Source organism: Ornithodoros turicata, chromosome 2, assembly GCF_037126465.1.
Source record: "Ornithodoros turicata isolate Travis chromosome 2, ASM3712646v1, whole genome shotgun sequence".
In the NCBI taxonomy this organism is placed as follows: Eukaryota; Metazoa; Arthropoda; class Arachnida; order Ixodida; family Argasidae; genus Ornithodoros; species Ornithodoros turicata.
Window position 1 is genome coordinate 90428942 of NC_088202.1, and position 25359 is coordinate 90454300.

At 47.3% G+C, this 25359-nt stretch overlaps 2 protein-coding genes across 5 annotated transcripts; one reads left to right on the top strand and one right to left on the bottom strand.

Annotated features, from left to right (window-relative positions):
* The first annotated feature begins 49 nt into the window (after positions 1–49).
* Positions 50–10633, top strand: LOC135385755 (protein adenylyltransferase SelO, mitochondrial-like). 4 transcript variants are annotated; one of them, XM_064615251.1, is made up of 12 exons: positions 51–652; positions 816–954; positions 2466–2611; positions 2696–2756; positions 2935–3050; positions 3178–3281; positions 5511–5715; positions 6822–7022; positions 7287–7407; positions 7489–7646; positions 10091–10218; positions 10290–10633. In XM_064615251.1, the coding sequence occupies exons 1-12, from the start codon at positions 237–239 to the stop codon at positions 10388–10390; spliced, it is 1896 nt and encodes a 631-aa protein (XP_064471321.1). In that variant the 5' UTR covers positions 51–236; the 3' UTR covers positions 10391–10633. The 4 variants fall into 4 exon arrangements, with proteins under 4 accessions (XP_064471322.1, XP_064471321.1, XP_064471320.1 ...); XM_064615250.1 differs by having other exon boundaries at positions 52–652; positions 2696–2819; positions 10296–10633; XM_064615249.1 differs by having other exon boundaries at positions 56–652; positions 2696–2819.
* On the bottom strand, positions 10617–20882 carry LOC135385756 (uncharacterized). Its single transcript, XM_064615253.1, has 3 exons — positions 20719–20882; positions 11105–11215; positions 10617–11047 (listed from the first exon to the last, which is right to left on the bottom strand). The coding sequence occupies exons 1-3, from the start codon at positions 20840–20842 to the stop codon at positions 10968–10970; spliced, it is 315 nt and encodes a 104-aa protein (XP_064471323.1). The 5' UTR covers positions 20843–20882; the 3' UTR covers positions 10617–10967.
* Between the last annotated feature and the right edge of the window lie 4477 nt (positions 20883–25359).

Genomic DNA, 25359 nt, shown 5'->3' on the forward strand with positions numbered 1-25359 from the left:
CGACAAAGAACATCCGGGGATAACAAATATGGGTGCACTTCAGTAGGGACGAAGTAACATTTAGTATCTCCAATCTACCGGCATGTCCGCACTTTCGTGCTGGACCCTCGTTACAAAGAGGCCCACCAGGGGGTGCCACTACAATCCATCCATCCATCCATTTCTCCCGTTTACAGCTGACTGAAAGTGCATCATATTCTTGCAGATTTCTAAATTTCTGTTGGTGAGCTTTATCTATGCTTTTGTCCAAAACCACGAGATACAAAGAAATAATCACTCCTCTCATTCGCGCCTGTTGTCGCATCTCGTTGAATGTCCGCTGTACGATGGCTACGTTTGAAACGCTGAAGTTCGATAACTTGGCCCTGCGGGTGCTACCCATTGACACTGAAGAAAGAAATTACGTACGCACAGTGCGCGGAGCCTGCTTTTCCCGCGTCAACCCAATGCCAGTGAAGTCCCCAGAAATTGTCGCTATCTCAGAAAGCGCGATGCTGCTCCTCGACCTCCCAAGAAGCGAGCTGGAACGTAAGGAGGCTGTGGAATACTTGTCCGGTAACAAGCTGCTTCCTGGATCTGAAACAGCATCTCACTGCTATTGTGGCCACCAGTTTGGCTACTTTGCGGGTCAGCTTGGCGATGGTGCGGCAATGCAAGTATTTATATTCTATGCTCCGTCGAATAAGTCAGCCGTCTAAAACATGCGCAGTAGTCGCCAAGAGATATGTCGCTTTAACTGATATCATGTTAACAGTTATAAGAAAGATTTGGAACAGTGGATGACTTTATGTGCCGGGCTTCTATTTCTTTCTTAGATACCTTGGTGAAGTTATCAACCATAAAGGGGAGAGATGGGAAATACAGCTCAAAGGTGCAGGTTTGACGCCGTACTCTCGGGATGCTGATGGTCGTAAAGTACTGCGATCTACAATTCGGGAGTTCTTGTGCAGTGAGGTAAACACATATTGCGCTACACATGCATTGTGGTCGCTGCTCAACATTTGACAATGAACTACAGACGCTGTTCCCATATGTCCACAGGATGTCGTTATTTTGACATCCTGTACTTTACAAATTTACGATTTGACAAATTCGAAAAATTTACGATTACATAAACTAGCAAAAAGCTGCCAGCTATTGATGATGACCAGAAACTACACATTCCCATTGCTGTCTGCACAGGCTTCGAACCAAATTAAGTGTTTCAAGTACTGGATATGGAATGAACATTAAGAACTGATGAGTTAACTTCAGTGGCGTATCTAGGGTGTGGCAGGTGTGGACAGGTGCCATGGGCGCCAGGTGAACAGGGGCGCCATTATGTGGTCGGGTGTGAATGTGCCAGGTCGGGCACTCAACCTGGCACATTCATAAATGATCTAAAGCACCCGCCATTAGAGAAGTTGTAGTGTGAAACCTAGTGCGGACCACACGAAAACGCATCCCCAAGGACATCATGTTAACCATGTTGCCATGGGCGCAGGTAGCTCTAGATACGCCACTGGTTAACTTCAAGAAGGGGGTATTCCCATACACCTATATCTGCCTCTTTTGTGGCATTTTTGTCCTTTCTGGCCTGTGTCCTTTTTTTTTGTGGGGAGGGAGGAAGTGTTGCAAGGTTTTTGGGAGGGTGTTAGGGGTGTGCAGGGAAAATCCCTGGGGTTGAAAGTAGCGCGTTGGGGTGTGTTGTCCATGTGGTCGTTCCCGCTTGTAAGTTTTACCAACAGGCCCAAATGGCAGTTCTGAATACCAGACTATCAGGTCGATCTTCCTGCATGTAACAGGGGCAAGGGCACCCATGGGCCATGGCCTCAACTCTTGTGTCTTTGGCGGGGGTACCGAATGTGGAGATATATATGCCATGAAACTCCTAGTCATTGGGTGTTGTTGGTTTGGTGTATTAATGCCAAACTTGTCCATGTCGGATGTCAAGCCCTTCATTACGGTTAATCTCAGAGTGTATACACCTAAAATTGCAATCTGTACGAATTGCTCGAAGAGCATCAATACTTGACCATTCCTGTATTGACCACTGGATACTTTAATGTCGATCCATGAAAAGCAAGTAACGCATGGTTTCCATCTTTTATGCATAGCATTTGGTCTGAAACTCGTGACGAATCCAGGTATAGGCCTTGTTTTCAGGTTGCATTTGCTAAGAACAGGAACACTTTGCAGTAAAGTCAGTACAACCTTACCTTGGCATGCGCAAGTAGCAGATTGCCTGCATAGCATTGGGCAGCGACAACCACTGTGCACTTTGATTCCAATAAGAATACTTTACTTTTGCAGCAAAGATGCTTTGCATCCTCTTGAGTGTGACAAAAGACTGCGTATGTCATCCACATGTGCATTCTGTATACAAGATGTTTGACCAAAATATCAAAGGAGAACCAGTTTTTTTTAAACACTTTCATTATATAAATCTGGAAATGCTGATCCTCAGTTGAACCATACATTTCCAGGCTATACACCATTTGGGAATCCCGACCACACGTGCAGGCTCCTGTGTGACCTCTAGCTCAACTGTATCACGTGACATGTTTTACGACGGACATCCTAAGAATGAAAAATGCTCGATTGTTCTACGGATTGCTCCAACATTCCTTAGGTACACCTGTAGTGTAGCTTTCTTTAGGCTGCAATGTTTCTCATCGTAGTCAGTATCCAAATTGTCGTTATCTATTACCTACAGGTTTGGATCATTTGAGATCTTCAAGCCGCTGGACCCATTCACAGGACGTGTGGGACCTAGCGTTGGTAGAAATGACATTTTAATACAACTGCTTGACTATTCTGTCGAGACGTTCTTTCCAGATGTAGGTCCTTATATCCTGCGTCAAATTGCAACTTTGTTCCATACTTATTTGCCTTCAATTCTTAAATGTCACACAGAACTGTGCTCATTGCATTCACCAATTTGTACTCTCACAGATTCACCAAATGTATACAAACAACCAGCAAGAGAAGTACAAAGCATTCTTTAAAGAAGTCCTGAAGAAAACTGCAGCATTGGTGGCTGGGTGGCAGTGTGTGGGCTTCTGCCATGGGTAACAATATTCCTATTTCACTGCAGAAATGAAAATGTATTTTCACCGGTGTCCCAGCGTTCTTTGTATGAATCAAGAGCGAATTCACATGAAACAGTTGCTCAGAACGTATAACTTGTTTTTGTAGTGTGTTGAACACAGACAACATGAGCATAACTGGGCTGACGCTAGACTATGGCCCATTTGGATTTCTGGACTGGTTCGACCCTGATCACATTTGCAACAGCTCAGGTGAATGGAAAAGAACGATTGTTTTCTTACCTCTCAACCATAACACTATGGAAAGTCATCGTAATAAAGTCAACCCTCGATATGTGAATGACTAGAATATCTCGAAACTTTTTCATAAGTCCAAATCATAAATAAGTTTTTGTTGCCTTGGAAGGGCTGGAAAACTCACGTAATGAGAGGAGCGAAGACACAAATGCATGGAACTGAGTTCCACATTTACTTACGAAGATACATTGTAGTGACCCTGGTGTTGTCATCTTAATATCAACCCTGCTCACAAAATGATGACAACACATGAACAACAACAACTTTATTTTGGCCTTGGAGAGTGGGGAGGTTCATCGCCACAGGTGATACTCTACCCCATTGCTGGTGTGAATGTGGGGAATAAAATAACGAGCCCCTTCACAATAACGATCGAAGTCCGATGGTGTCCAGAAATGTCAGAAGAGCTTTGAGCGCAGAGCGTTGCTGGGCTGGATTAGGCCAGGGACCAAGCAGTTCCAATACATGATAAATGTTAATAGCTTTACATTAACCATACAGCTCCATGTATTTTCTCTTCTCTCTCCTCATTCCTATCTTCAGTGTAGTGCATTATTATGTAGAAGTGGGTCCACGCTGAATTACCAGGGTGGCATTCATTTCAGACATTTTGAGACCACTCGATATCACTACTTTTACCGTTGTAACGTCCACAAAAATGAAATGACTACTAACATGTCCAGACTGTGTTAAACTGGCACAGAATATGGTTTTACTGAAGCGTTTCATAGATTTCATTAGGAAGTGTCTCGTATATCCTCATTCACGAGGGCAGTTTTCTTTCACTGGTGGTGTCCCAGATTTCAAATACCTGCTCCAGAAGGAGTCTTCTTTCTTACCTGTTTGTGGTGCGAGTAACACGAATCATGATTTACCAATGGATGAAATAGCATTAATAGAAGCAACATTTTACAGTATTTCTAGTACGCTGTTTTGCACTCTGTGACTGCTGATGCACGGTGCTTTGTTGACCTCTGGCTGACAGCTTAATGCGTGCATCAGTTGAGGCCCAGAACGCTTGGGTACCCTAGGTCCATCCTCTCAAAGTGCAGTCCCTGTTCAGAAATCAAGGTTTCATAGAATGAGGGAGAAGTACAGGGGTGATGGCTTTCCTAATGAAGTTCCATTCATAAGGCAGGGAAATTTGTAAATGGAATCTTCATGAATCGAGAGTTGTCTGTATGTAAGAATTCTTGCATATTTTCCATCATACAGGGTGTCCCAGAAAACGTGTCATTGAATTATAAAAAAACTACGCCACCTAGAATCATACGGTCAACAGCATTTGTTCTTACTAGGTTTTTGCCTCCTCCTAATGTGAATGTCATGTACTCCAAGTTTAATTATGTAAATATTTGCGAACTGAACTCGGAAATTTGCCAAGTAAAGGTCACTTTTTTACCCCACCAATATGAAGAGCGTGCCGAATTCACTCAAATTCATGATAATTCACAGTGATATTCACGAGCTATCCCATCGGAAAAAATAGCAGAATATCATGCTTTTCGGAGCACCCGACCATAGCGCGCGACGACTTTTTGAGCGCAATCGTTCTCATGCAGTGCGACGAAAGGAGGTTCCGAAGCCAGCCCACAGAGTGGTAGTAGAAAAAGTAAAAGTTCCTAAAATTGGGAGAGGGAAACCATTATCCCAGCGAAAGTCGGACGTGATAAGCCGTGCCTGTTTTATCTCTTTCTGCGATGTCGGGGAGGGCTGGGTTTCCAACCTCCTTTCGTCGGACTGAAACAGATTGTGCTGAAAAATTCATCGTTGGCTATTCTGTGCGACCTCCGTAGAGCATGATGTTCTGCTACTTTTTCCGATAGGATAGCTTCTGAATATCTCTGTCAATTATCATTAATTTGACTAAATTAGACACGCTCTTCACATAGGTGGGGTAAAAAAGTGACCTTTACTAGGCAAATTTCCGACTTAAGCTCGCAAAAATTTACATAATTAAACGTACGTTATACGACATTCACATGAGGAGGTGGCAAAAACCCAGTAAGAACAAATGCCATTGACCGCATGACTCTAGGTGGTGTAGTTTTTTAATTATAATTCAATGACACATTTTCTGGGACACCCTGTATATGGCTTACGTGTAACTGTACATGTAGCACCCAGTGTGGCTTTCATTTAACGTCAAACAGTGTTTTAGATGCCCATTCTTTGACAGTATAGATGACGGCGGGCGCTACACATACATCAAGCAGCCAGAAATTTGTCTGTGGAACTTGAGGAAATTTGCAGAGGCTATACAAGGTGCACTTCCTCTCTCTGAAACATCACCCATCTTGGACATGTACAACAATGAGTACGAGAAGTGCTTTCTTGGAAGAATGAGACAGAAATTCGGATTACTCAATAAAGAATTACAAAGTGATAAGTAAGTAGAAATTATGTACTGCCTGTAATTGTGTGGAAGTGAGACACATTTTGTCAGGCTTATCCTTGACTGTAATATTGAGGTACAGTACTGGATAAAAGTTTACGGAACATGCTCCGGCGCATTCCCTCCTCAGAGTGACGTGCTAGCAGCGAATGGTACTGTACGGACTTGCAAACAGGGGACTGGGTTACGTAGGCACATGTCTGTAAGTCTGTATGGTCCTATTCATTTCTAGCATGTCACTCTAAGGAAGGATTGTGTCAGAGCATGTTCCATAAACTTTTGTCTAACACTGTACATGTTGTGAAATCCTTTGTGTACATTTGCCTTCTCTTCCATTTAATGCCTTTCAGCCGGCTCCAAAACTTTACATATCTTCTCCTGGTGTGCCAAGGAATACCTTTACCAATCTTGCTGTATTCCTCCGCATTTCTCAGTGAAAAAAATCCAGTTCCTGAAATGTGATCTTTCAGGGTTTGCACAGGGCCTTGATACCCTTAAATCTTGGGAGTAACAACGCCACTGCTTGAAGTGCCCCTTTGTCTGCTTCAAAAACTTTGCATTGCGTGTAAATCTGTTGATCTACCAGACCAAATGTAAGCTGACGTTGCTCCTCGGTCTGGCCACGCTGGGACCTCCGAGTGTTTCTATTTCAGCCCGATGGCATTTCTTGTCAGTGTCGTCTAGCACCCCTTCGTACAAATAAGGGAAGGCTCTTGAGAAAATTTCCCAAATTATCTGTGTGAATCAATAATCAATCCTGTCTTTGCTATCATATACCAAGAGCATGCAAAAGAGTACAAGTTCTGGCAGCATGCTGGTCTCGCCCCACTTTATTTCGACACGTTCAGAAATGCACAGGGTTATGGTAAGAACAAGTCCCTTGATGCACATGTTAGAAGCAAACATGCTGCCATAGAGGAAACGCAACTGTCAGGTCTTCACTCCTATTGGGTGCTTTGAAAACACCTTTCATATGAATACTTCCTCCAGCTTATTGCCAGAATTTAAGGGGCTTTTTAAATGGGTCTGCACCCTGGATCTTATGGGAGTATACAGCACTTGACATTCTATTTGCATAGTGAGATGTCTTCACCTTTCAGGGACCTAGTGACATCATTTTATGACGCCATGGAAAGCACTGGGGCTGACTTCACTAGGGCTTTTAGATGTTTGAGCAGTTTGGCTGTACCAGGACATGTGGACCATGAAGAGAGCAAAAAGATTGTCAAGGGAAAGTTGCTCAGTTGTTCGAGTAGCCATTGTGACATGCTTGAGAGAGCAAAAAGGAGCTTCAAGAGCAGGTATTAGATACCAACAATTTTTGTGCATGACCAGAAAAGGGCATATGTACGCCTCTTGCCAAACAATGCTTCGGTAAAGCGATTTTTCTGCTTGAATTTGTTTCCTAACAATAATTCACGATATAGAGGCAACACACTATCCCAGTGTTATTAAACTTGCCGCTATTATGGTAAGACTCTTCTAAGGGTAGATTCTGGTCAACCAATATAAAGAAGCTGATAATTGAGTCCTAGCACAAATGCAACACTGTGTCTTTTAACAAGGGACTTCCAGTTGTTCCTACTGCTGTCTCAGTCCAATCCCGAGCTCTTGGATCAGCTTGGAAAAGGAATGATAGCTAGAGAAAGGATAGAGTCTCAGCTTAAGAAGGCAGAAAAGCTCATGGTAAGGAAGTCACATATTGTATTCATGACCTGTTGGAACTGGGCACATTATGCAAAAATGTGATATCTCTTAATGGCATAGGAGATCAGCGCAGAAGATATGGAGCGGCGTAAGGACGAAGTGTGGTCTCACTGGATAGACAGGTATTGTGAACGACTCCATCAAGAAATAGACATTGGAGTTGACCTTCATGTGCTTCAACTGCGACGAGTGCAAGCTATGAACAGCAGTAATCCAAGGTAATCACTGCACTTATTGCTTAATGTGGCAACATATTACTTTAGTTCCTATTCCATGTTATTTAACCATGTGCAAAATGAGTGAAGGGGAACATCACTGACATCTAAGAAAATAAATGTGCAACCCATGGACATGTAGTCTTGCACAATGCTGTAATTTAAAGGTCCAGGAAACATGTAAGATTTCAAGTGTCGCCATTATCATGTGAAAGCCTCTGGGGCTCTGAATTAATTGAATGGTTAACAGGTGAGTATATTTCAGTAGGCTTCAGCTACCTTTTAGACAATAGCCAGCTTGATGCCACTTGTGAGCCATCCAACTGAACTAAGTAAGCTCATCGAAGCACATTCTGAGCCTTTTGTAAAGATGACCTGATGAAAAAACTCCGGAGTGTGCGCTTTCAGCATGGAACCTGGTAAAGCTGACACTAGAAAGTTTTATGTGCTGTTTTGACCATTAAATAGCACCTGGGGTCAGAAGTTTATGAGAAATAAGTGCATTTTTGGAAGTTCGAGGTGTAAAATTTGAGCATTATACTTCAGTGGGTAAAGTTATGCAAATTTGGGTGTAAGCAGTATATGTTGATTGTCATGAGTAAGAATATGATTTTACTCAACATCTCAAATATAACATTTTCGAATTCAAACATTTAGCGTATGAAACATTTTGCATTTATAGCATCTATGTAGCATTTTCTATATACATCATAGCATCTATAGCATTTTCGTATTGTACAGTTATTATACAAACCTCCTAGGTCCATAGGTCATGGTACATGAGTACATTTTAGACACCACACAGAGGTGTGCGAATATTCGAAATTTCGAATATCATAGCAGCTTACTATCAAGCTGTTTCGGGTTGCGAACTTGAATTTGTACGTTGTGGTAACAGCGACGTACATGCAGAGTAGAACAAGTGCAAAGCGACGCACGGAGCTTTCGAAGTTGTTACGTTCATCTGCAAATGCGTCGTTACACTTACGCTAACCGAAACTAGTACACAGTCGTGTGCGGCCGCCATTAAAGTCTGCCCCAGCGAAACGCGAAAACGCGCTACTTTTCGTGCATCGTCAATACAGTCGCGGCTGAGGCCTATAGCTCAGTTAAATTTTGGTTATATATCGAAATTTTGTTGGTGTTGAGCCGAACACCTGCTTACTGTGCCACTGCGTGCGCAGCCAGAACCCACGTCTCGAACGCGTGTATTAAGTTTCGATTTGTGGTAGTTTCATGTTACGGTGCTGTACTTCGAAGCTTGAACCAATCATAACCGAAAAATAACCAAATCATGGACGCGTGCCATGACAGCGATAATCAAGGAGTGGAATTTGACGATATTTCGACATAGTTTCTCCAATCCCGGCGTTGTGTGACCGCTATATTACCAACCAGGACGGCGATAGTGCTGCGGAATCATTTTGAAAACTGCACTCAGTGTTGTTACAGATGACAACAAAGACACACATGGCTTTAGAGGACATGAAAGCAGGGCTGAACACGAACGTCACGGAAACAATCGCGTTTGATAAGCAGGGCTTTGCTACGGCATCGCTGAGGACCGCGGTTCTACAGCGCTAATGAATGACGATCTTCCGAACTATGCATTACCATTAGGAACGATAGTCTCACGCGTGACGTCACACGTGAGACCACCGTGACGTCACGCGTGAGAGCACTGTGAAGCCGTATATTTTCCTGCCAAAACGACAAATGTGGGAGGCATTGCCAGTGCAAGAAGAGGTGTGCAAGAAGAGACACTTGCTACATTCCTTCTCCTCCTTGATAACCTGTGAGCTAAGATGTGCTCATCAGTAAACCATCCCACATTCTGGACGTGCCATTATTTCCATTACTCTTTACTTCCATTCTGCCTGTCTGTTTCACTAGCACTTACAATGCCAACGCAGGTTTTCAGTGTCTGTGAAGGATTTTTTTTATGCGCAAGTTGTTTTTATGGTTTTTATTTTGCCTCATGAGAACAACACATAGTTTCACGGTAAAAATAATTTGACTGTACATATGCAGATCAGCATATATGCCTGTTGAGCAAATACACTAATGCATATTCCTTATTAGCACTTTTCAACAAGAACAACTTTATTTTTAAGATGATGAATGGGGAGTTTCAGGTCCATGTTTCAAGCCCAGAGTTTGGAGCCCTTTTCAAGTGCGTGCCCTGGGTCATTTTTCTAAGGATCAGCAGCACACAACTGTGACAATGTTAGTTTACCGGGGCTTAAGTGTTACTCCTAGAAGCCTTTATCCTATGGCATGATGTTCAGAATTCGATTCGATATTCGAACGGCAATTTTGCAGATATTCGTATTCGATCCGTATTAGAAAATTTTGATATTCGCACACCTCTATTACCTGTTTCACAACAGAAGGGTCTGTCCACCTCTGTGTGGATTAGGTTCACGCTATTTGGTTCTTCTACACAGGTTTATCCTCAGGAATCATATTGCACAAAGGGCAATTGAAATGGCTGAGAATGGGGACTATTCAGAGGTTGTCAAGGTATTGAAAATACTAGAGAAGCCTTTCTCGGACGACCCGCTAGACCTGAAAGGTGAGCTCCTCTCGGCTCTCCTTGAGCATTACTTTAAATTTTAGTTTGTGTTTAATGCGTTTTGTTTTCAGCCGCAGGTGCTGCTGTCTGTCCTGCTGTGTTTGACGAAGGATTTTATGAAGGCAGATATGCGTTGAGTGCACCACCTTTGAGGGTGTCTTGTTCCTCGTAGAGGAATTTGTAGACATTGTTACTGTGTGTAAGCAACATGTATTGTAAAGCATTCTCCTTTGGAGATTCTCTGTTATTTTTTGTCCAGCACATAGGTTAGTTGAATTTGAGCCGCCATGGGCGAGATGAGAGTTTCATTATGACATTTAACACTGAATACAGGTCAACACAGGTGCACAAGTGTGTTGAACCGGCTGTCGATAAAAAGCTGCAACCATTCAAATAAAATATGTTTTGTTTACTCCGTTGTTGTATGATGTGAATAGTCGTGTGCTGAACCATAGCATTTGAGAGGTTCGTTTACAGTATGACAGGGATAAAAGCGTGGATTGTTGCTTATGCAGTGAAGGTAGTAAAAACGTCTAGTGCAAGATGCACAAATACTGTGGTGCTGTCAGCATCACTGGGGGAACAGTTCCCATGAATAAGGTGTGACAGTAGTAGCGTCTTCGTATTTAAGCCGCTGTCTTTGTCCATCTTGTATGAAGAGCCTTTCCGCACTTTTACGTTGCCTTCTATGCTGTGCTAGGATTACATATTCGCCGATTTAGGTGATGGCTGATGAAGAGCGTTGTAGTTCAGTTGCCGAAGAATGGAATGAGACCCGAGAATAGGTCACCGTTGCCAAGAAATGTACTCAAAATTCCTGTAAATACATCTAAAAGAAAACGAATGTTATGCATCGCTCTTCAGAAGTACTTTTGGGACGTATTACCTGCTCCAACAGTGACAAGATTTAGTGTGCCGCTTATGACTCCACCAATGCCTTCATCGCCTTCAAGACCAAACAGTCCTGTTCCCTGGTTAGCTAAGCCAGTTCCTGTGCCTTTGAGAACGAAAAAGAAAAATGCACACCCCTTAATAACAAGTGTGCATGCGACGACAGAATCCCCATGATTAATTTTCATCGCATGCGCTACCGGAATGCAGGACTCTGTGTGCGAAAACTCGCTCCTGCTTCCTGCCACGAGTACACCACCACATCCAAGCAGGCAGATTGCATTTCAAGCTTATTTTTTTTTATTTTTTTGCCAAGCAACAAAAAAGGTCCAGGAGGAACACGCCACCATCTGTATTGTAGCGATAAACGTTTTTCCTCATTTCATAATTCGCAACTTAATGGGGCAATGTATTGCTCGAAAGCTTGCTTAATAATTTAGGCGGTCTACATCAGGAGCGAGCATTCAACATATTTGCACCAGCCGTTGCCTTATCACTGTGCAGTTCCATTTACACAGCCGCCCCGAAAAACCAGCCCTCCGCGATGCCGCGTGACGTTGGAGAAGTGACCTGCTACTGCCGTGACGTAGGAGCCGTTTCCCTTGATCGGCACTCCCATCGTGTACACCCACGTCACCGAGTGACGAATATCGAGGAGGAGGAGTGTCGTTGGGAGGAACACCAGAGGTCTGCCTGCCTGATTAGGCGGCATGTTTCTCGGGAAGGGAAAGGTGGTGGAGAGGAAAGGGTGAAGTGGAAGCGGGGGGAGGATAGCTGCGTCCATGGGCCGACTTCAGGGGAACTGTGCCGGCATACGCCTATTACACATCTGAGGGAAACCCAGGAAAACCCCAGACGGCACAGCCGGCCCGCGGATTCGAACCGCGGACCTCCCAGTCTCCAAGCGCACGCGTTATCGCTGCGCCACCGGAGCTGGTAGTGACGAATATCCTTCCTTATCTTGCGGGCATTCCAAAGGAGTTGAGGGGTTGTGAGAGCGCGCCAGGATCAGACCTCTCTCGCTGAAGAGGTAAGCTACACGGTTGCTGTTTTTGCGCAAGAACTGGTCTCGTGCAATCCAACGCAGCCAACAACGAAATTTATAGAGGTGCCTCTCATTGTTCCTTTACTTACTTAGCTTTGCATTTAGCAAAACCCACAAAAACGCACGTTGTGGCAACTTTTGAGTTGGTATTTTTGAGAAGGTCAGATTGCAAATGGCGAAATAAAATTGAACTTGCTCAGTCAAACAGGTACTTGCAGAGAATTTTCACCTGTGGAGCCTGTTTGAATTCCGTACGGGTGTGTGACCCCTTTGTCTGCTGGCTTTTCGGCGTTTTATTTCTTTTTTTGGCTGGTATGTTGGGGACTTGGAGGTGATAGGAAAATCCCTGTGATGAAATTGAGTTCATAGCTCAGGGTATTAGAGACAATTGCATGCGCTGTTCCGTGTTACACGTCTTATCTCGGGTTCCTAATGTGAGATACACGTTTATTGGAACCCCACTGATCGCTGCCCAGTAAACCACAGACGTCTAATGGACATCCAGAGGATGGTACACCGTGGATATTTTGGATGTCTAGTAGACCTCTGGATATGTCCAGCTAACGTGGAATGGATGTACTATGGATCGTCGGAAGCTCATCCGTAACTGTATAATGCATGTCCTCTGGATGTAACAGCTGGATATTTGTCACATCCAGTGGACGTGCTTGTGAGGCATTGCGACGTCTAATATATGTCCTATCGGAGGAGGGAAGGTCTGAAACCCCCGAAATCGTACATTTGGCAGAGGGAAACGAGGGTGAAATACTTCTCCCCCATGTAAAGTCTCCATTTAGAGTTTCTCCTCAAATATATTTAGGCTACGCCACTGCCCAATGTTGTAGGGCTTGTTGTAGAGGAGGTGGTGTTCCTCTGCATGGGTCCATGAGCCCCGATCGGCGATGATAGAATGTCCCAGAGAGCCGGATGCGCTCGGGAGCTACTCAGCCCGTAGCTTCATTTCAGGACATTGCTGATAGAATTGACGAGCCAGCGCGTGACAGCAGGGCCACAAGTCTTTGTTCCCCGGCCGCCACAACACTCCCCCCTTTAGATGCGGAGTGGTGCATGCTGTTGAGGACCACGTCCATACCATGAAAGGAGGAATGACGACGACACATGGACAAGAGACGGGTGGGCGTAGGGCTTGGGGTCGTGGCAGTGGGCGCGTCAGCACTAGGATAGCGGGTGTCGACGTTTGGCGATGTCGTGCCTCGTGCACCGTGCTGCTGCGCCAATGGAAATGTCGCACCGTGTCAAATGATAGCAGGGCGATGGATGCAGCGTGAGGCATGGCCGCGAGCGTCTTCCAGAATATGAGCCGAACTGATGCATGTGTGGCGTCAGGGCGGAACAGCGACGTACCGTGACTGGTACCGGAGCTGGTGATGCCGGGGAGTGCCATCACGAAGTAGGTGGAGGCCTGAAGAGGTACGGGAGCACGGCGTATTGCGACCGGTACGGTGCGTTGAAGCCGAAGGGTGCCAGGTCGGAAGAAGCGATCGAGCCTAACCTCCCATCACGTGACCCCAGTGGAAAGATTTACTCGGTAACTCATGATGCGGGGCCTAGCGCCATCGTCTTCTTCCCAAGCGGATCTTGATGCCTGATCATGATGGTCGTTGTGAAATTTTGCGATGGTGAATGTCCGAATCGTCTACCGCGGACTATGGTGTTCGTTGTCCGGGTCACCAACTGGAGAGGAGATGGCGTTCTTCTAGGTCAGTGTCCTCATGTTATCTCAGGGAATCCGTGATTCTGCTAGCACGACCTCAAGGAACCTACTACATTGGGCAACTGTGTAGAAGTTGGTGCGGCGAACTTCATGTCGTATAAATAGTGATGTCGTTCAACTATTTATTCTGTTTGACTGATTATTTAATTGTGTAATTACAATTAGCTTAATTACGTATTGTTTCGCCGGAAGATCCCTGAGCTTTGTCGGACTCATTCAACAGTTTGACAGTACTTTCCCGCAGATAACGCATTGTGGGTTGCCACTGATGCTTGTAAATCCCAAGTCCATGTAGGCAGGAGAAGAGCTCCGATGTTTCTCCGAAGGTCTCTCCGATTTTCCAAGTGCTTTTCGAAACACAAGAGAAAAGCAAAAGCGTGCTGCAGAGAAACTGACCGATTAAGACGACAGCTGCTGGCTCTATTCCTTACAATGGGCGTCAGCCGCAGCAACCTGTTCCTGCGATCTGGATGTCAATCCCAACGCCAACGATCAAACGTCGAGCACGGTCTGATACCAAGGCGGGGTTCGCGAACCCCTGGATTGCGCGGAACCCCGGTTGAGAAATACTGTTCTAGGCAGTGGAAGGATCCAAGGAGGGTGGGGGCGGTTGGTCGATCGCCCCTCACACCCCCAAACGTCAGTTTATGCATTAGATTTCCCTCTCTCTCCCCTCGCACTACGCGCTCCGACAAAGAATCCGCTCCCCTTCCAAACCGAGGGTCTGAAACCGGCCCTGCCTCCTGGGGAGTCCTGATCAGCGATGATGGAATGTCCCGGAGGGCCGGATATGTGCTGTAGAGCTTCAGCCCGTGGCTACACTCCGGACGTTGCCGATAAAGAGCTGAAGGCGCGTGGCGTGGCCACATCGTCGTCGTCCACGGGCCGTCACAAACTATTTTCCGTAGCTTGCTGACAAAGGATTTCCCACTAACTGAGCAAAGGAAGAGTACATACAGGAGACGGGCGTGGCAACTGGTAAGGCATCGAGTAAGATAGACCATGTTTTCAAAAGACCTAGCTCAGCCATAATATCGATGATGGCTGGAAGTTGGAGCTCGCGGAGGGAAAAGCTCAGTGAACTTTGTGAACTTGTGGCGCACAAAGGATGCATATATTTGGACCGTCCTGGATCTTGTAGGTGTCTGCCCAATAGGGTCCGCGCTTAGTTGTTGCGACATGGTAGAATGCGCACAAAAAACACGGACTAGAAGAAGACAACACCAGCGGCACATCAACTCAATTTCAATGTGACCAAAAAACACATATCGCGCACACCGCGACGCCACCTACGGAAGCAACAGCCTCAATCAGGGTCATCCCATACAGATATAAGTGGGTTCCATGCGCTGCTGCAGCGCATGGAACCCACTTATCTCTGTATGGGATGACCCTGATTGAGGCTGTTGCTTCCGTAGGTGGCGTCGCGGTGTGCATGTGCTTTTTGGTCACATTGAAATTGAGTTGTGAGTTGCACTGGTGTTGTCTTCTTCTAGTCCGTGTTTTTTGTGCGCATTCTACCATGTCGTATGCTTACCAACTAGCCCAACGTTGTTTGTTATTACTTAGTTGTTGCATTGGATGGGCGACCCAAGAACTGTCCATCAGACCCCTTGGATTTTGATGATGAGGTCTGAATGCTTGACAGTGGTGGCATCCCCTGCACACAGCGCGATATGCCCTATCGGATGCATATGTTTCAGAGTCTTGAAGAAACATGCGTGGCCGCTGAGGGGATGGTCACATTTCACCTTTAGTGTCAAGTCCGCAGGTGCAGGGCAAGTCAAGCGAGTTGTTCGCCAACCGCAGGAGGCCATCCGCTGCTATGTCGATATCTTTAGCCATGTCCTATATCATATTTTCTTTTGGGATAGGCAGGTAGCATACCGGCTTCCAGGCTGGAACAGCTGCTGTTGCAGTGGATTCTTGCGTTGTTGCGTCACGAGTCTTGTACTATCAGTCAAGAGCGAAGTATTGACGAAATCAATTGGCGCTGCAGCAGCAAAACAGGTGCGGTTTGCAATGGCTCCTTCATTTCAGACCTCTGCTAAGCTCGGTGTTGTCGGTTTCTAGGTGATAGCGGGGTGCTCGGAGCATCAGATGGGACGTTCGCATGTCTGTGATGCTTGTTCAGTTGAACGCTTGTATCTTTGAGACCACCATACCCGACATGATGCCTGCTCCACTTCGAACGTCCATGCCAAAAATGCCTCGTAGGATGCCCGTTGCTTGAAACTGCAAGTCCTCCGTGCACTTCTTGAGCAGTGATGTGAGCGGTACGAGAAGAGGGAAATGAAATGCTACTAATACACCATTAAGCCGACGAACACCTGACGTTCCTTCACCGTTTTGGGGCGATATGAAACACTGATACTTTATCCGGATCGGGTCTACAATCTCCAAGTAAAACCATTTTGTGCAAGATACTTCGAAGTCATTTGACGGAAGCTCACTTTTGCTGGGCTATCCTCAGTTACTTCAGTGATGTGCGACAAGTGGTCGTCAAATATGTACTTCCATCCAGGATAAGGAAGGCCACAGCGTAGCCATGTTTTATGGCATCGAGCACTTTGCCCAACTGTAGAGGTGTGCTCGGATAACGTTGACAGTATCCGCACTGTACCTGCGTATGTAAGATCACCGACCACAGCGGATATTGAGTATATCCGCACATCCGCAGTCACTACTTTTGTAGGAAGTGCACACGACAAAAGTGTTATCTTACAAACGTTACCAAACTGTTAAAGGCACAGCTATGCAAAGGATGACACACGTCGACACCATTTTGAATTACGATCGACCCCCGATAATATGACTGCACTGCAGACATTGGCCATAAAGGCAATCGTCGTACAGCTTGGGACAAAAGTTCACAGAACACCCGGGTGTCACGTTTCTCCATTCGTTCGACAGCCTAGCAGCAAACAGCAGGCGACACAGAAACTGGGAGATGGATAGAATATGTGGTCACCCGTTTCGTATTCAATCTCTTTCTGAGATCTAGCAGGCGACATATCCGATGAAGAAATACGCCAGTGCCGTGTTCCGTAAACTCTTGTCCCAAGCTGTACTAACGAACAGTATATTAAGACTAACGTTAAATAAAGCTAAAAGTTGGGCAGGTTGGTCTTCCAGTCGTCAGGTTGGTCAGTGCAGTCGTCGTGTGTCTTTTACTTGTTCGTCCTTTGTCCTTTTGTACCGAGCACTGGGGTTTTATCGCTTTTAAGTATTTGACGCACATCGAAGAAACAGAAGACTGTGCAATTATTTATTGCAAGACAAGATGCATTGTGAAGAACACCTTACAGTTTATTTACGGAAAGATTTCAATAAAAGTGTCGATCTAGGTGGATTTTCTATCCATAGTTTTTCCAATCATATTGCTCGTTCGACCAACCAGGAGCAATCGTTGAACTAACGGCTGTCGTAGCATCAAGAGAAGCGTACACGTTTTCGTCCCGCATTTGTGCAAAAAAATCTCGGTCATTGCCGGATATATGGGGAGGAACGGTTACGAGACAAAATGATCATAAAGCGTGGGAGTCAAATTAACGAGTGTTGTACTAACGAGGTTCGATACTGTACGAGGGTGGTTCCAAAAGTTTCCGGCCCGACCAACTTTTAATAGTCATAGAGACGAAACAAGTGTATCACTTTTCGACATAGTCACCCTTAACTTTGATGCACTTTTGACACCTTTCAACCAGCATTCTTTTACCCTTGAAAAAATAGTCCGAAGTTTTGTCCACAAAATGCTGGAAAACTGCTTTTTGCACCTCACTATCGTTTCGAAATCTCCGTCCTCTGAGATCCCTCTTCAAGTTTGAGAAAAGGAAGTAGTCACTCGGTGCCAAGTCTGGACTGTAGGGTGGGTGGAGGATTTCTTCGAAACCGCACTACTTCAGTGCAGCCTTGGCAACACAAGCCGTGTGGACTGGGGCATTGTCCTGGAGCAACCGGACACCTCGACTCAACCTGCCGCGCCTCTTTTCCTTGATGGCGTCTCGCAGTCGATGCAGGAGTGAAGCATAATAAGTCGCATTCACTGTGGTGTTCCTCTCTTTGAAGTCGATAAGGAGGATCCCGTGACAATCTCAAAATATTATTGCCATGATCTTCTTTGTGGGTTGTGTGACCTTGGCTTTTCTTGGGGGTGCTTCTCCTGGTTTGCGCCATTCCATCGACTCCTTTTTCGAAAGGGGATCATAGTAGAGCGCCATAGTCTCATCCCCTGTGACAATTGACTTCAATATTTCTTCATCGTTCTCTTGACATAGTTCCAAAAACTGTTTGGCACAGACGACGCGCTGTTGCTTTTTAACTGACGAGAGAAGTCGTGGCACCCATCTCGCACTGACCTTTTTCGTGTGAAGGCCCTCGCCGATGATGCGAAAAACGGTTGTTTTGGAAAGCCCCAGCCTTTCTGAGATTTCCTTCATCTTCAGACGCCTGTCGCTCAGCACTTCCACCTCGACAAGAGACAAATTTTCTTGTGTCACCACTTTCACTGGACGACCATCGCGTGGATCATCTTCAATGGACTCTCGCCCCAGTCGAAACTGCTTAGCCCAGTCTTCTACCGTTGTGTACGACGGAGAGGCTTCCCTGTACACGTTGCCCAGTCGCGCTTTAATTTCTTTAGGCGAAAGTCCCTCTTTTGTCAAGAATTTTATCACAGCGCGGTACTCGATTTTTTCCATTTTACCTGAAGAGTGCACCCTGGCTGTTTGAAATGCCGCTCTCCAACCGACAAAAGCATGGAGAGGGTTGAGGGGGGTGCTTCGGCCCTCCAACAGATGGCGCCACGCGTCTTTAATCGCATTTTCAAATTCGCGCGCATTTTCTACCTCGGGCCGGAAACTTATGGAACCACCCTCGTATTTATGTCAATTGTGGCTTCGTCCGGGGAACATCGACAGACACACTAATCATTGCATCGAAAGTTAGTGGAAGCAGGCTACAAACATGAACGACACAAACACATGAAACTCCAATGCCTAAGAATCAACGAATTCAAATACCCCTGGAAAAAGGTGCTGACGCCATGAACTCGAACCTGATTTCCGGTCAGGGATAGTTGCGGATAAAATGAGAAAATCCGCGCGAGCTGCAGAGGTGCGCGGTCTTTTCTGCACTTTATTCGCGCGGATTTCAAGACGTTCTATTTCTATTCGCAGGTCACGATGTAGCGCGGATATCCGCGCAGAACCGCACCCGTGCTATCCGTCATATCATTGCTCTATCCATCAGTGCTTGGAATGTCGCCTGGCCACCTGCTACTCCATCTTCTTGAACTGAAACCTTTCCACCCTTTTTAGAGAAAACTGAAGCCTCGCCGCTCTGCATGTTGGCCATCAAAGGTTCAAGGGCGAAAAATGGCGTCCCGTGTCAATTTCTGTATAGAGGGAGCCCCTCTCTCAATACAAACCGTCTGAACGTCAGGATAAATTAAAGCTCTCACAGTCAAATTCGTAACCAACTCAAGTTATGTAGACCTCGTTGTGGCACAAGTGAAGAGGGCAAAAAAAGATTTTGCTGATGAACCGGAGTCGTGTGTGGCCTTGATGTACACCGGTCCTGCAAAACCGAACCCCATGATTTCAAAAGGGGCACTCGGATTGGTCCGATCAGCTAGCAATGGAGCAGTTGGTGCGGTGGCTTGACTTCCACGTAACCTGGCGCAGGCATCGCAACTGTGTATGGTGGACTTGCTTGGCTTGGGTTATCCACCACTTCTCTGTGCTCTTCTTCGCTTCCCTGTGCAGAACCCTGTTGCTCCGTAAATGGCAATGCTGCATGTCCTTCTGGTGACGCGTTTAAATACTGGAATTGTTCTGTATTGTTAAGCCGCTGGTCATTATGCGCTGCCGATCTGAACTGCTGCTACAAAGGTCGCCTTTGTGTCAGCTCACCAGCGAAAGTCCTCAGCTGAAGTTTGGGTAGCTTGGTACACGCTTGAGTCTGCTGGTTACTTATTTGTAGCGCTGAAGGTACCAACGGCCTTCCATTTGATGCCAATACATTCTCCGACGGAGATCTGCCAACCGTGTTCGTAGCTCGGCGACTGCGGTCGCTGACAGTTCTTCGTAGCTACAGACAGGTTCGTACTCAGCATTGCGCTTGTCCCATCTTACAGTTGGCAATACTCAGGTAGGCAAACGAGCCGATGCTTCATACTAACTGTGGTGATTTAGGACGGTAGAGGACATAATTTGTAATACAGTGAACCCTCGTTAATACGACCCCCGATAATCTGACATACTCGCTTTATGACCGTTTTTCTCGGGACCGTTATGCTGCCATGTAAGTCCACTTCGTTCAATCCCCTTCTCCGACTGTGACCGAGATTTTTGTCATAAGTAGGGTCAAACACAGGTTATTATCTTCTTGTTATTATAACCGCGTCACATGACCCGCAGAGTAGCCCCATGAAGAGGCTACCACATACCTCAGGCAGAGGGTGACACGTGTTAACGTAGGCCGCCAATGTTTGGGATGACACTTGATGGTGTTGACCTCGAAATTGCTCATTGCGCTTTTCGGTCAGCCGAAGTAGTATAGTGCTTAGAAAGGCAGTGACCACGAGACCAGGTCACACTGTGCTGCTGCTGTCGTGCACGTAAGAACGGCCGGAACGAAGCGATCTCTGCGGTCAGCGGAGAGTGCGTTTCTCATTAGTATCACGATTCGCTTTATGACCAAAATCCCCGGGAACGGTGGTGGTCATATTAGCAAGGGTTCACTGGTTATGCTAATTATCGACGGCGCATTGCACAGGTTGATGACAAAGCACGGGATGGGGCGATGAATGGAGCGATGACGCACTCACCAACAAGGCTACCGACGCTGCCGAGGACAGTATTGAGGATTCCTCCCAGTTGGCGCTTCGTCCGCCTATGGGCCCCAGTGCCCATTTCTTCAAATCCGGCCGTTGTGGAAACAGCGCTAGACATAGCTAAATTTCCGTTGTTGTTGCGGGCTTTACTTGCGCTAATTGGCTTGCTTGCTGCATTTGATAGCACTGCAGCCACAAAGGCTATCATGGAGATACAACCCTTTTCCATGTGACTCGATCTTACTAGAATGACGGTTATAATATCAAGCACCTACGCGAGTTATTTTACCGTCTGCGAAGTCAGCTGCGTCAATTCAGGAACTGAGTCGTGCTGCCCGTAATGTATTCGCCGGCGTTTTTCCTCGTGCGCAATGTCGGTCGAATAATTAATGAATTCCAATAATACGTGATGCATTAATGTGAGTTTGCGGCATAATCGAGAGCGGAATGAATGCAGTTCTGAAGGGTTCGCTTTCGAATAACGAACTCTCGGCAAACACTCGTGATATCTGGAACGTCGTCTAATGTTTCTTTGGCGGACTTCCGTTAAATGTTTAAGAGTATTTGGAAGAGTGAAATCTCAAATATTTCCTAGCAGCCCTAGCTTTTTTTGAGTAGCTTGGAAGCGGTCGCTACTGTGTACATAAACCTACAATCTTAAAAAGGGGGGGGGGGTGATGGCAGGATAGGCTCGCCGTTGTTGGCCACACAGAAGTGGGCGTCGTCACGACTATAGCCAAAAAGAAAAAAAAAAAAGAAAACGCATTGCAAAACAAAACACAAAGGAAGGACGGACGGATGGAGGATAGAGGAGGTTGAAGGATGGGGGTGCGGTGAGGTGCACGAGTTCATCGGGGAGAGTAGAGTATTAGATGGGTCGATCAGCAAGGCCTGTCTTCAGCAGGAAGAGAATGAGGTTTCTTGCCTTGGCGGAACGTTCGGCAGAAGAACCAGCGGGGTAGAGGATGTCTGCTAGCGAGCCCGAGGTGGAGCGAGGGAGATGTGTTTCGCGCGCAGAATGGTATGCTCGGCAGTCTCGCAGGATGTGTTCGATTGTTTCGGGTTGTTGACAGTGGCCACAGCAGGCGTCACCCCTAGAGCCGATCTTGAACAGCTGAGAATTGGTGAACGCACACCCAGTGCGGAGCCTATGGAGCATGGTCTGGATGCTTCGAGGGAGATTTTTCATGGGAAGAGGAGGGCGATTATGATGCATGATGTCCCGTATTCCAGGGTGGCGCAAACAAGGAGCTGAACAGACATCTGCCTGTCGGCGTCATCCGGGGTTGGCAAAACATTGCTGCAGCCCTGGTGTGCCGAGGACGCCAGCTGGTCCGCCCTTTCGTTGCCGCCGACACCGACGTGGGACGGTATCCATTGGAAGGCGATATCGCCTCCAGCTTGTTTATGTCGGGCGCACGATCTTCTGATGCTTCGCGCTAAGATGTTGTCACACATGGGGTTCATCACGTCCCATAGAGCGCTTCTCGAGTCTGTGAGTAGGACTGCTCTGGCAAACCCTCGTACCAGGACCGCAGCAGCTGCGTGCAGGAGAGCCAGGAGCTCAGCAGTCGTGGAGGATATCGGGTAACGCGATGATCTCCCTTGCCAGGACACGTTCACTGACGGGATGTGGAAGGCACACGTGGCACTTTTGGTACGATCGTCAATAGAGCCATCAGTGAATACCAGAGTATGTGAGTGGTAGACGTCAGTTATGAGGTTCTCAGCCGCAGTTCTGCGACCAGGGGGCTACATTCCCTCTTTTTATGAATGCCCGGAACGTCGAGCGTTACACCCGGTACAAACTCTCGCCATGTCACTGAAGGTAACCCAGCAGGATGTTGAGGCGATCGCTCACTGTGGGCCAGGGCGCTAGTAGCGTATACGCTGGCCAAGCAGCCGAGAGACGTGTGTGACCTTTTTACGAGGGCAGAAAAAAGAGAGTGCTTGCTTCTGGACGTGGCCAAGTTGTCTAAGTGGCGGAGCCCCCTAAGCTCGGAGTGGATACTGACAGGCTTTTCCTTGGCTTCCAGGTAGGTCTGGGTAATTCCAGAAAAGCTGGGTATTCCAAGCGCCGTTCTTATCCCTGCCCGATGGAGCCGCTCAAGAGCCTGCCATTGTGAAGGTCCCAGATCCACGTACCGCGACTATTACAGGATACGCGAGAGAATGAGGGCTTTGTGTAGCGTGTGCAGCGAACTTGAACTGCAGCCCCATGATTTGCCACTGATCCTTCGGAGTAAATTAAGAGTCCTCTTGCCTTTACACACCGTTTGGCTTACTAGCCTAGACCAGCGTAAAGAGCTGTCAATGGTGACGCCAAGGTAACGACAAACCTCACATCTTGGGATGGGGGTGCTGTTGATGGAAAGATTAGGGAAACCCTTGCCCACGTACTTTCGGCGGGGAATGCAAACCAAGCATTGAGATTTTTCTGGAGATACAACAAGCCCCCTTTCAAGAAGTGCCGCACTGAGGCCGTTCAATGCAATTTCGGCGGTGTCACGAAGCTTCTCCTTGTTTTTTTTTTTGATTGGGTGTTAGCGCCGCGAAGCAACTGTGGCTATGAGCGACGTACAGATGTGGACAGACGGAGAGGGGATAGCAGGAAGGAGTGGGGGGACAGGGGGGTTAGTATGCGTCCTGGGCCGACTTCAGGGGGAACTGTGCCGACATTCGTCTGGAAAGTCTTCGGAAAACCCAGGGAAAACCTCAGACAGCACAGCCGGCGGTAGGATTCGAACCCACCACCTCCCAGTCTACAGCACGACCTTGGTTACCACCAACGAGCGGACGCCTGCTTCTCCTTGTTGTCTCCCACAACGCGGAGGCAGATATCGTCCGCGTAGATGGTAAGCTGAAGGGTATACGGAGATGGGCGAATCCTGCGGTGGACACCGGCTATGATCAGGTTGAATAGAGTAGGAGAGAGAACACTGCCCTGTGGGACCCCACGTTCGAACTTTTTCTTTGAGCTCATGCGCCCATTGACGCACACATCGAACGTACGGGCAGAGAGAAAGTCCCAGAGGTACCTCAGCAGGCGGCCCTCGATACAAGCACCTTGTATCGCAGCCAAACATGCTGCGTGAGTGACAGAGTCGTAGACCTGCTTTACATCAAGGAACAGTGCGAGGGCAAATGCATTTGACTCCCTTGCCTCTTTGAGCGATTTAGTCACTTCAGCGATGGCGTCAGATGCAGACCAACCCTTTCGAAAAGCTGTAATGTGTTCGGGGAAGTGATTGTCGCGCTCCAGGACCCAACACAGCCTCTTGTGAATTATCCGTTCCAATAGCTTGCCGACACATGAGGTTAGAGCAATAGGACGGTAGGAGGACAACTGCGAGGGGGGTCTACCCTTCTTGAGGACTGGAATCACCCTAGCATGCTTCCAGTCAGGCGGTATGGCCTCAGAGGTCCAGACAGAATTGTAGAGATGAAGGAGAGCCTCCAGCTGCTCTTCACCCAGATTCTTCAGTGCCTGATTGGGGATTCCATCTGGGCCAGCCGCGCTCCGTCGTTTGAGGCTACGAATGGCGTATTTCAGTTCCGACATGGTGATATCGTCGTCCACCGGAGAAGGGTCGGCGACTGACTGGCGTGTGGGGCGGCAATCACTGGAACTGGCGGTCTGCGCTAATTCCCTGGCAAAGTCTTCAGCTATGACCTTCGGATCACGTCGAGACGCGACCGATAGCGTGACGAGCGGGTTTACGGGTTCGGGAAGGCCTTCAATAGCTTTCAAGGTGCTCCAGACTCTAGTGGTCGGCGTATGGGCATTGAGGGACCCGCTGAACTGTCGCCACTGAATCCGCCGTAACTTCAAGCTATATCGTCTGTGGGCAGCCGAGACACGCTTATAGGAGATCCAGTCTGCTTGAAGACCTGTCCTCAGAGCCCTCCTTTGTGCCCGTCTACGTGCCGCGCGGAGACTTAGATAATGAAGATCAGGTGCAGGTCTACGGGCCGGGTACGAAATTGTTTTTGGGCTGTTTGCCAGGGAGTTCTGAATACCATCAAGCAAGTTGTCTGCGGTGGCTGCAGTCAGTCTCTGCCTAAATTTTGCCAAGTTTGTGACAATTTTCGTTCTCCTGGCTTCGCTACTCCGATATGGCGGGGAAAGGAGAATGGGAAAATGGTCCGAGCCCCATGTGTCCGCTTCGGCTTCCCACTTTAGGGTGACATCAGGAGAAACCAGGGTGAGATCAAGGGCATTTACGTAGCGCGGAGGTCTCATGTAGGTGGGCGAGCCAGTGTTAAGTACCACAAGGCCGCTGGTAGAAAGGTAATCGGCAAGGGCATTCCCTCTTCTACAGTTTTTCCTACTGCCCCAGAGACTGTGGCTCGCATTGAAGTCCCCGCAGATGATGAGAGGGCCAGGGCGGGCAAGACGCAGCGCTTTTAGGGTGTCGACACAGGGTTGGGCTTGACCCCAGTGGTACACTGAAACCACCGACACAGATCTGGATCCAGACTTCAGGGAACACCCAACATATTCTTCGGTTGACGAGCAGAGCCCAGACAAGTTGATCTCTGCATGGGCAATGGACCGCTTGACGAAAAGAGAAGCCCGCGGAAGGCCGTCGGCCTGGTGGCCCTTGACGTGGTAGGATACAAATGGTGATATCT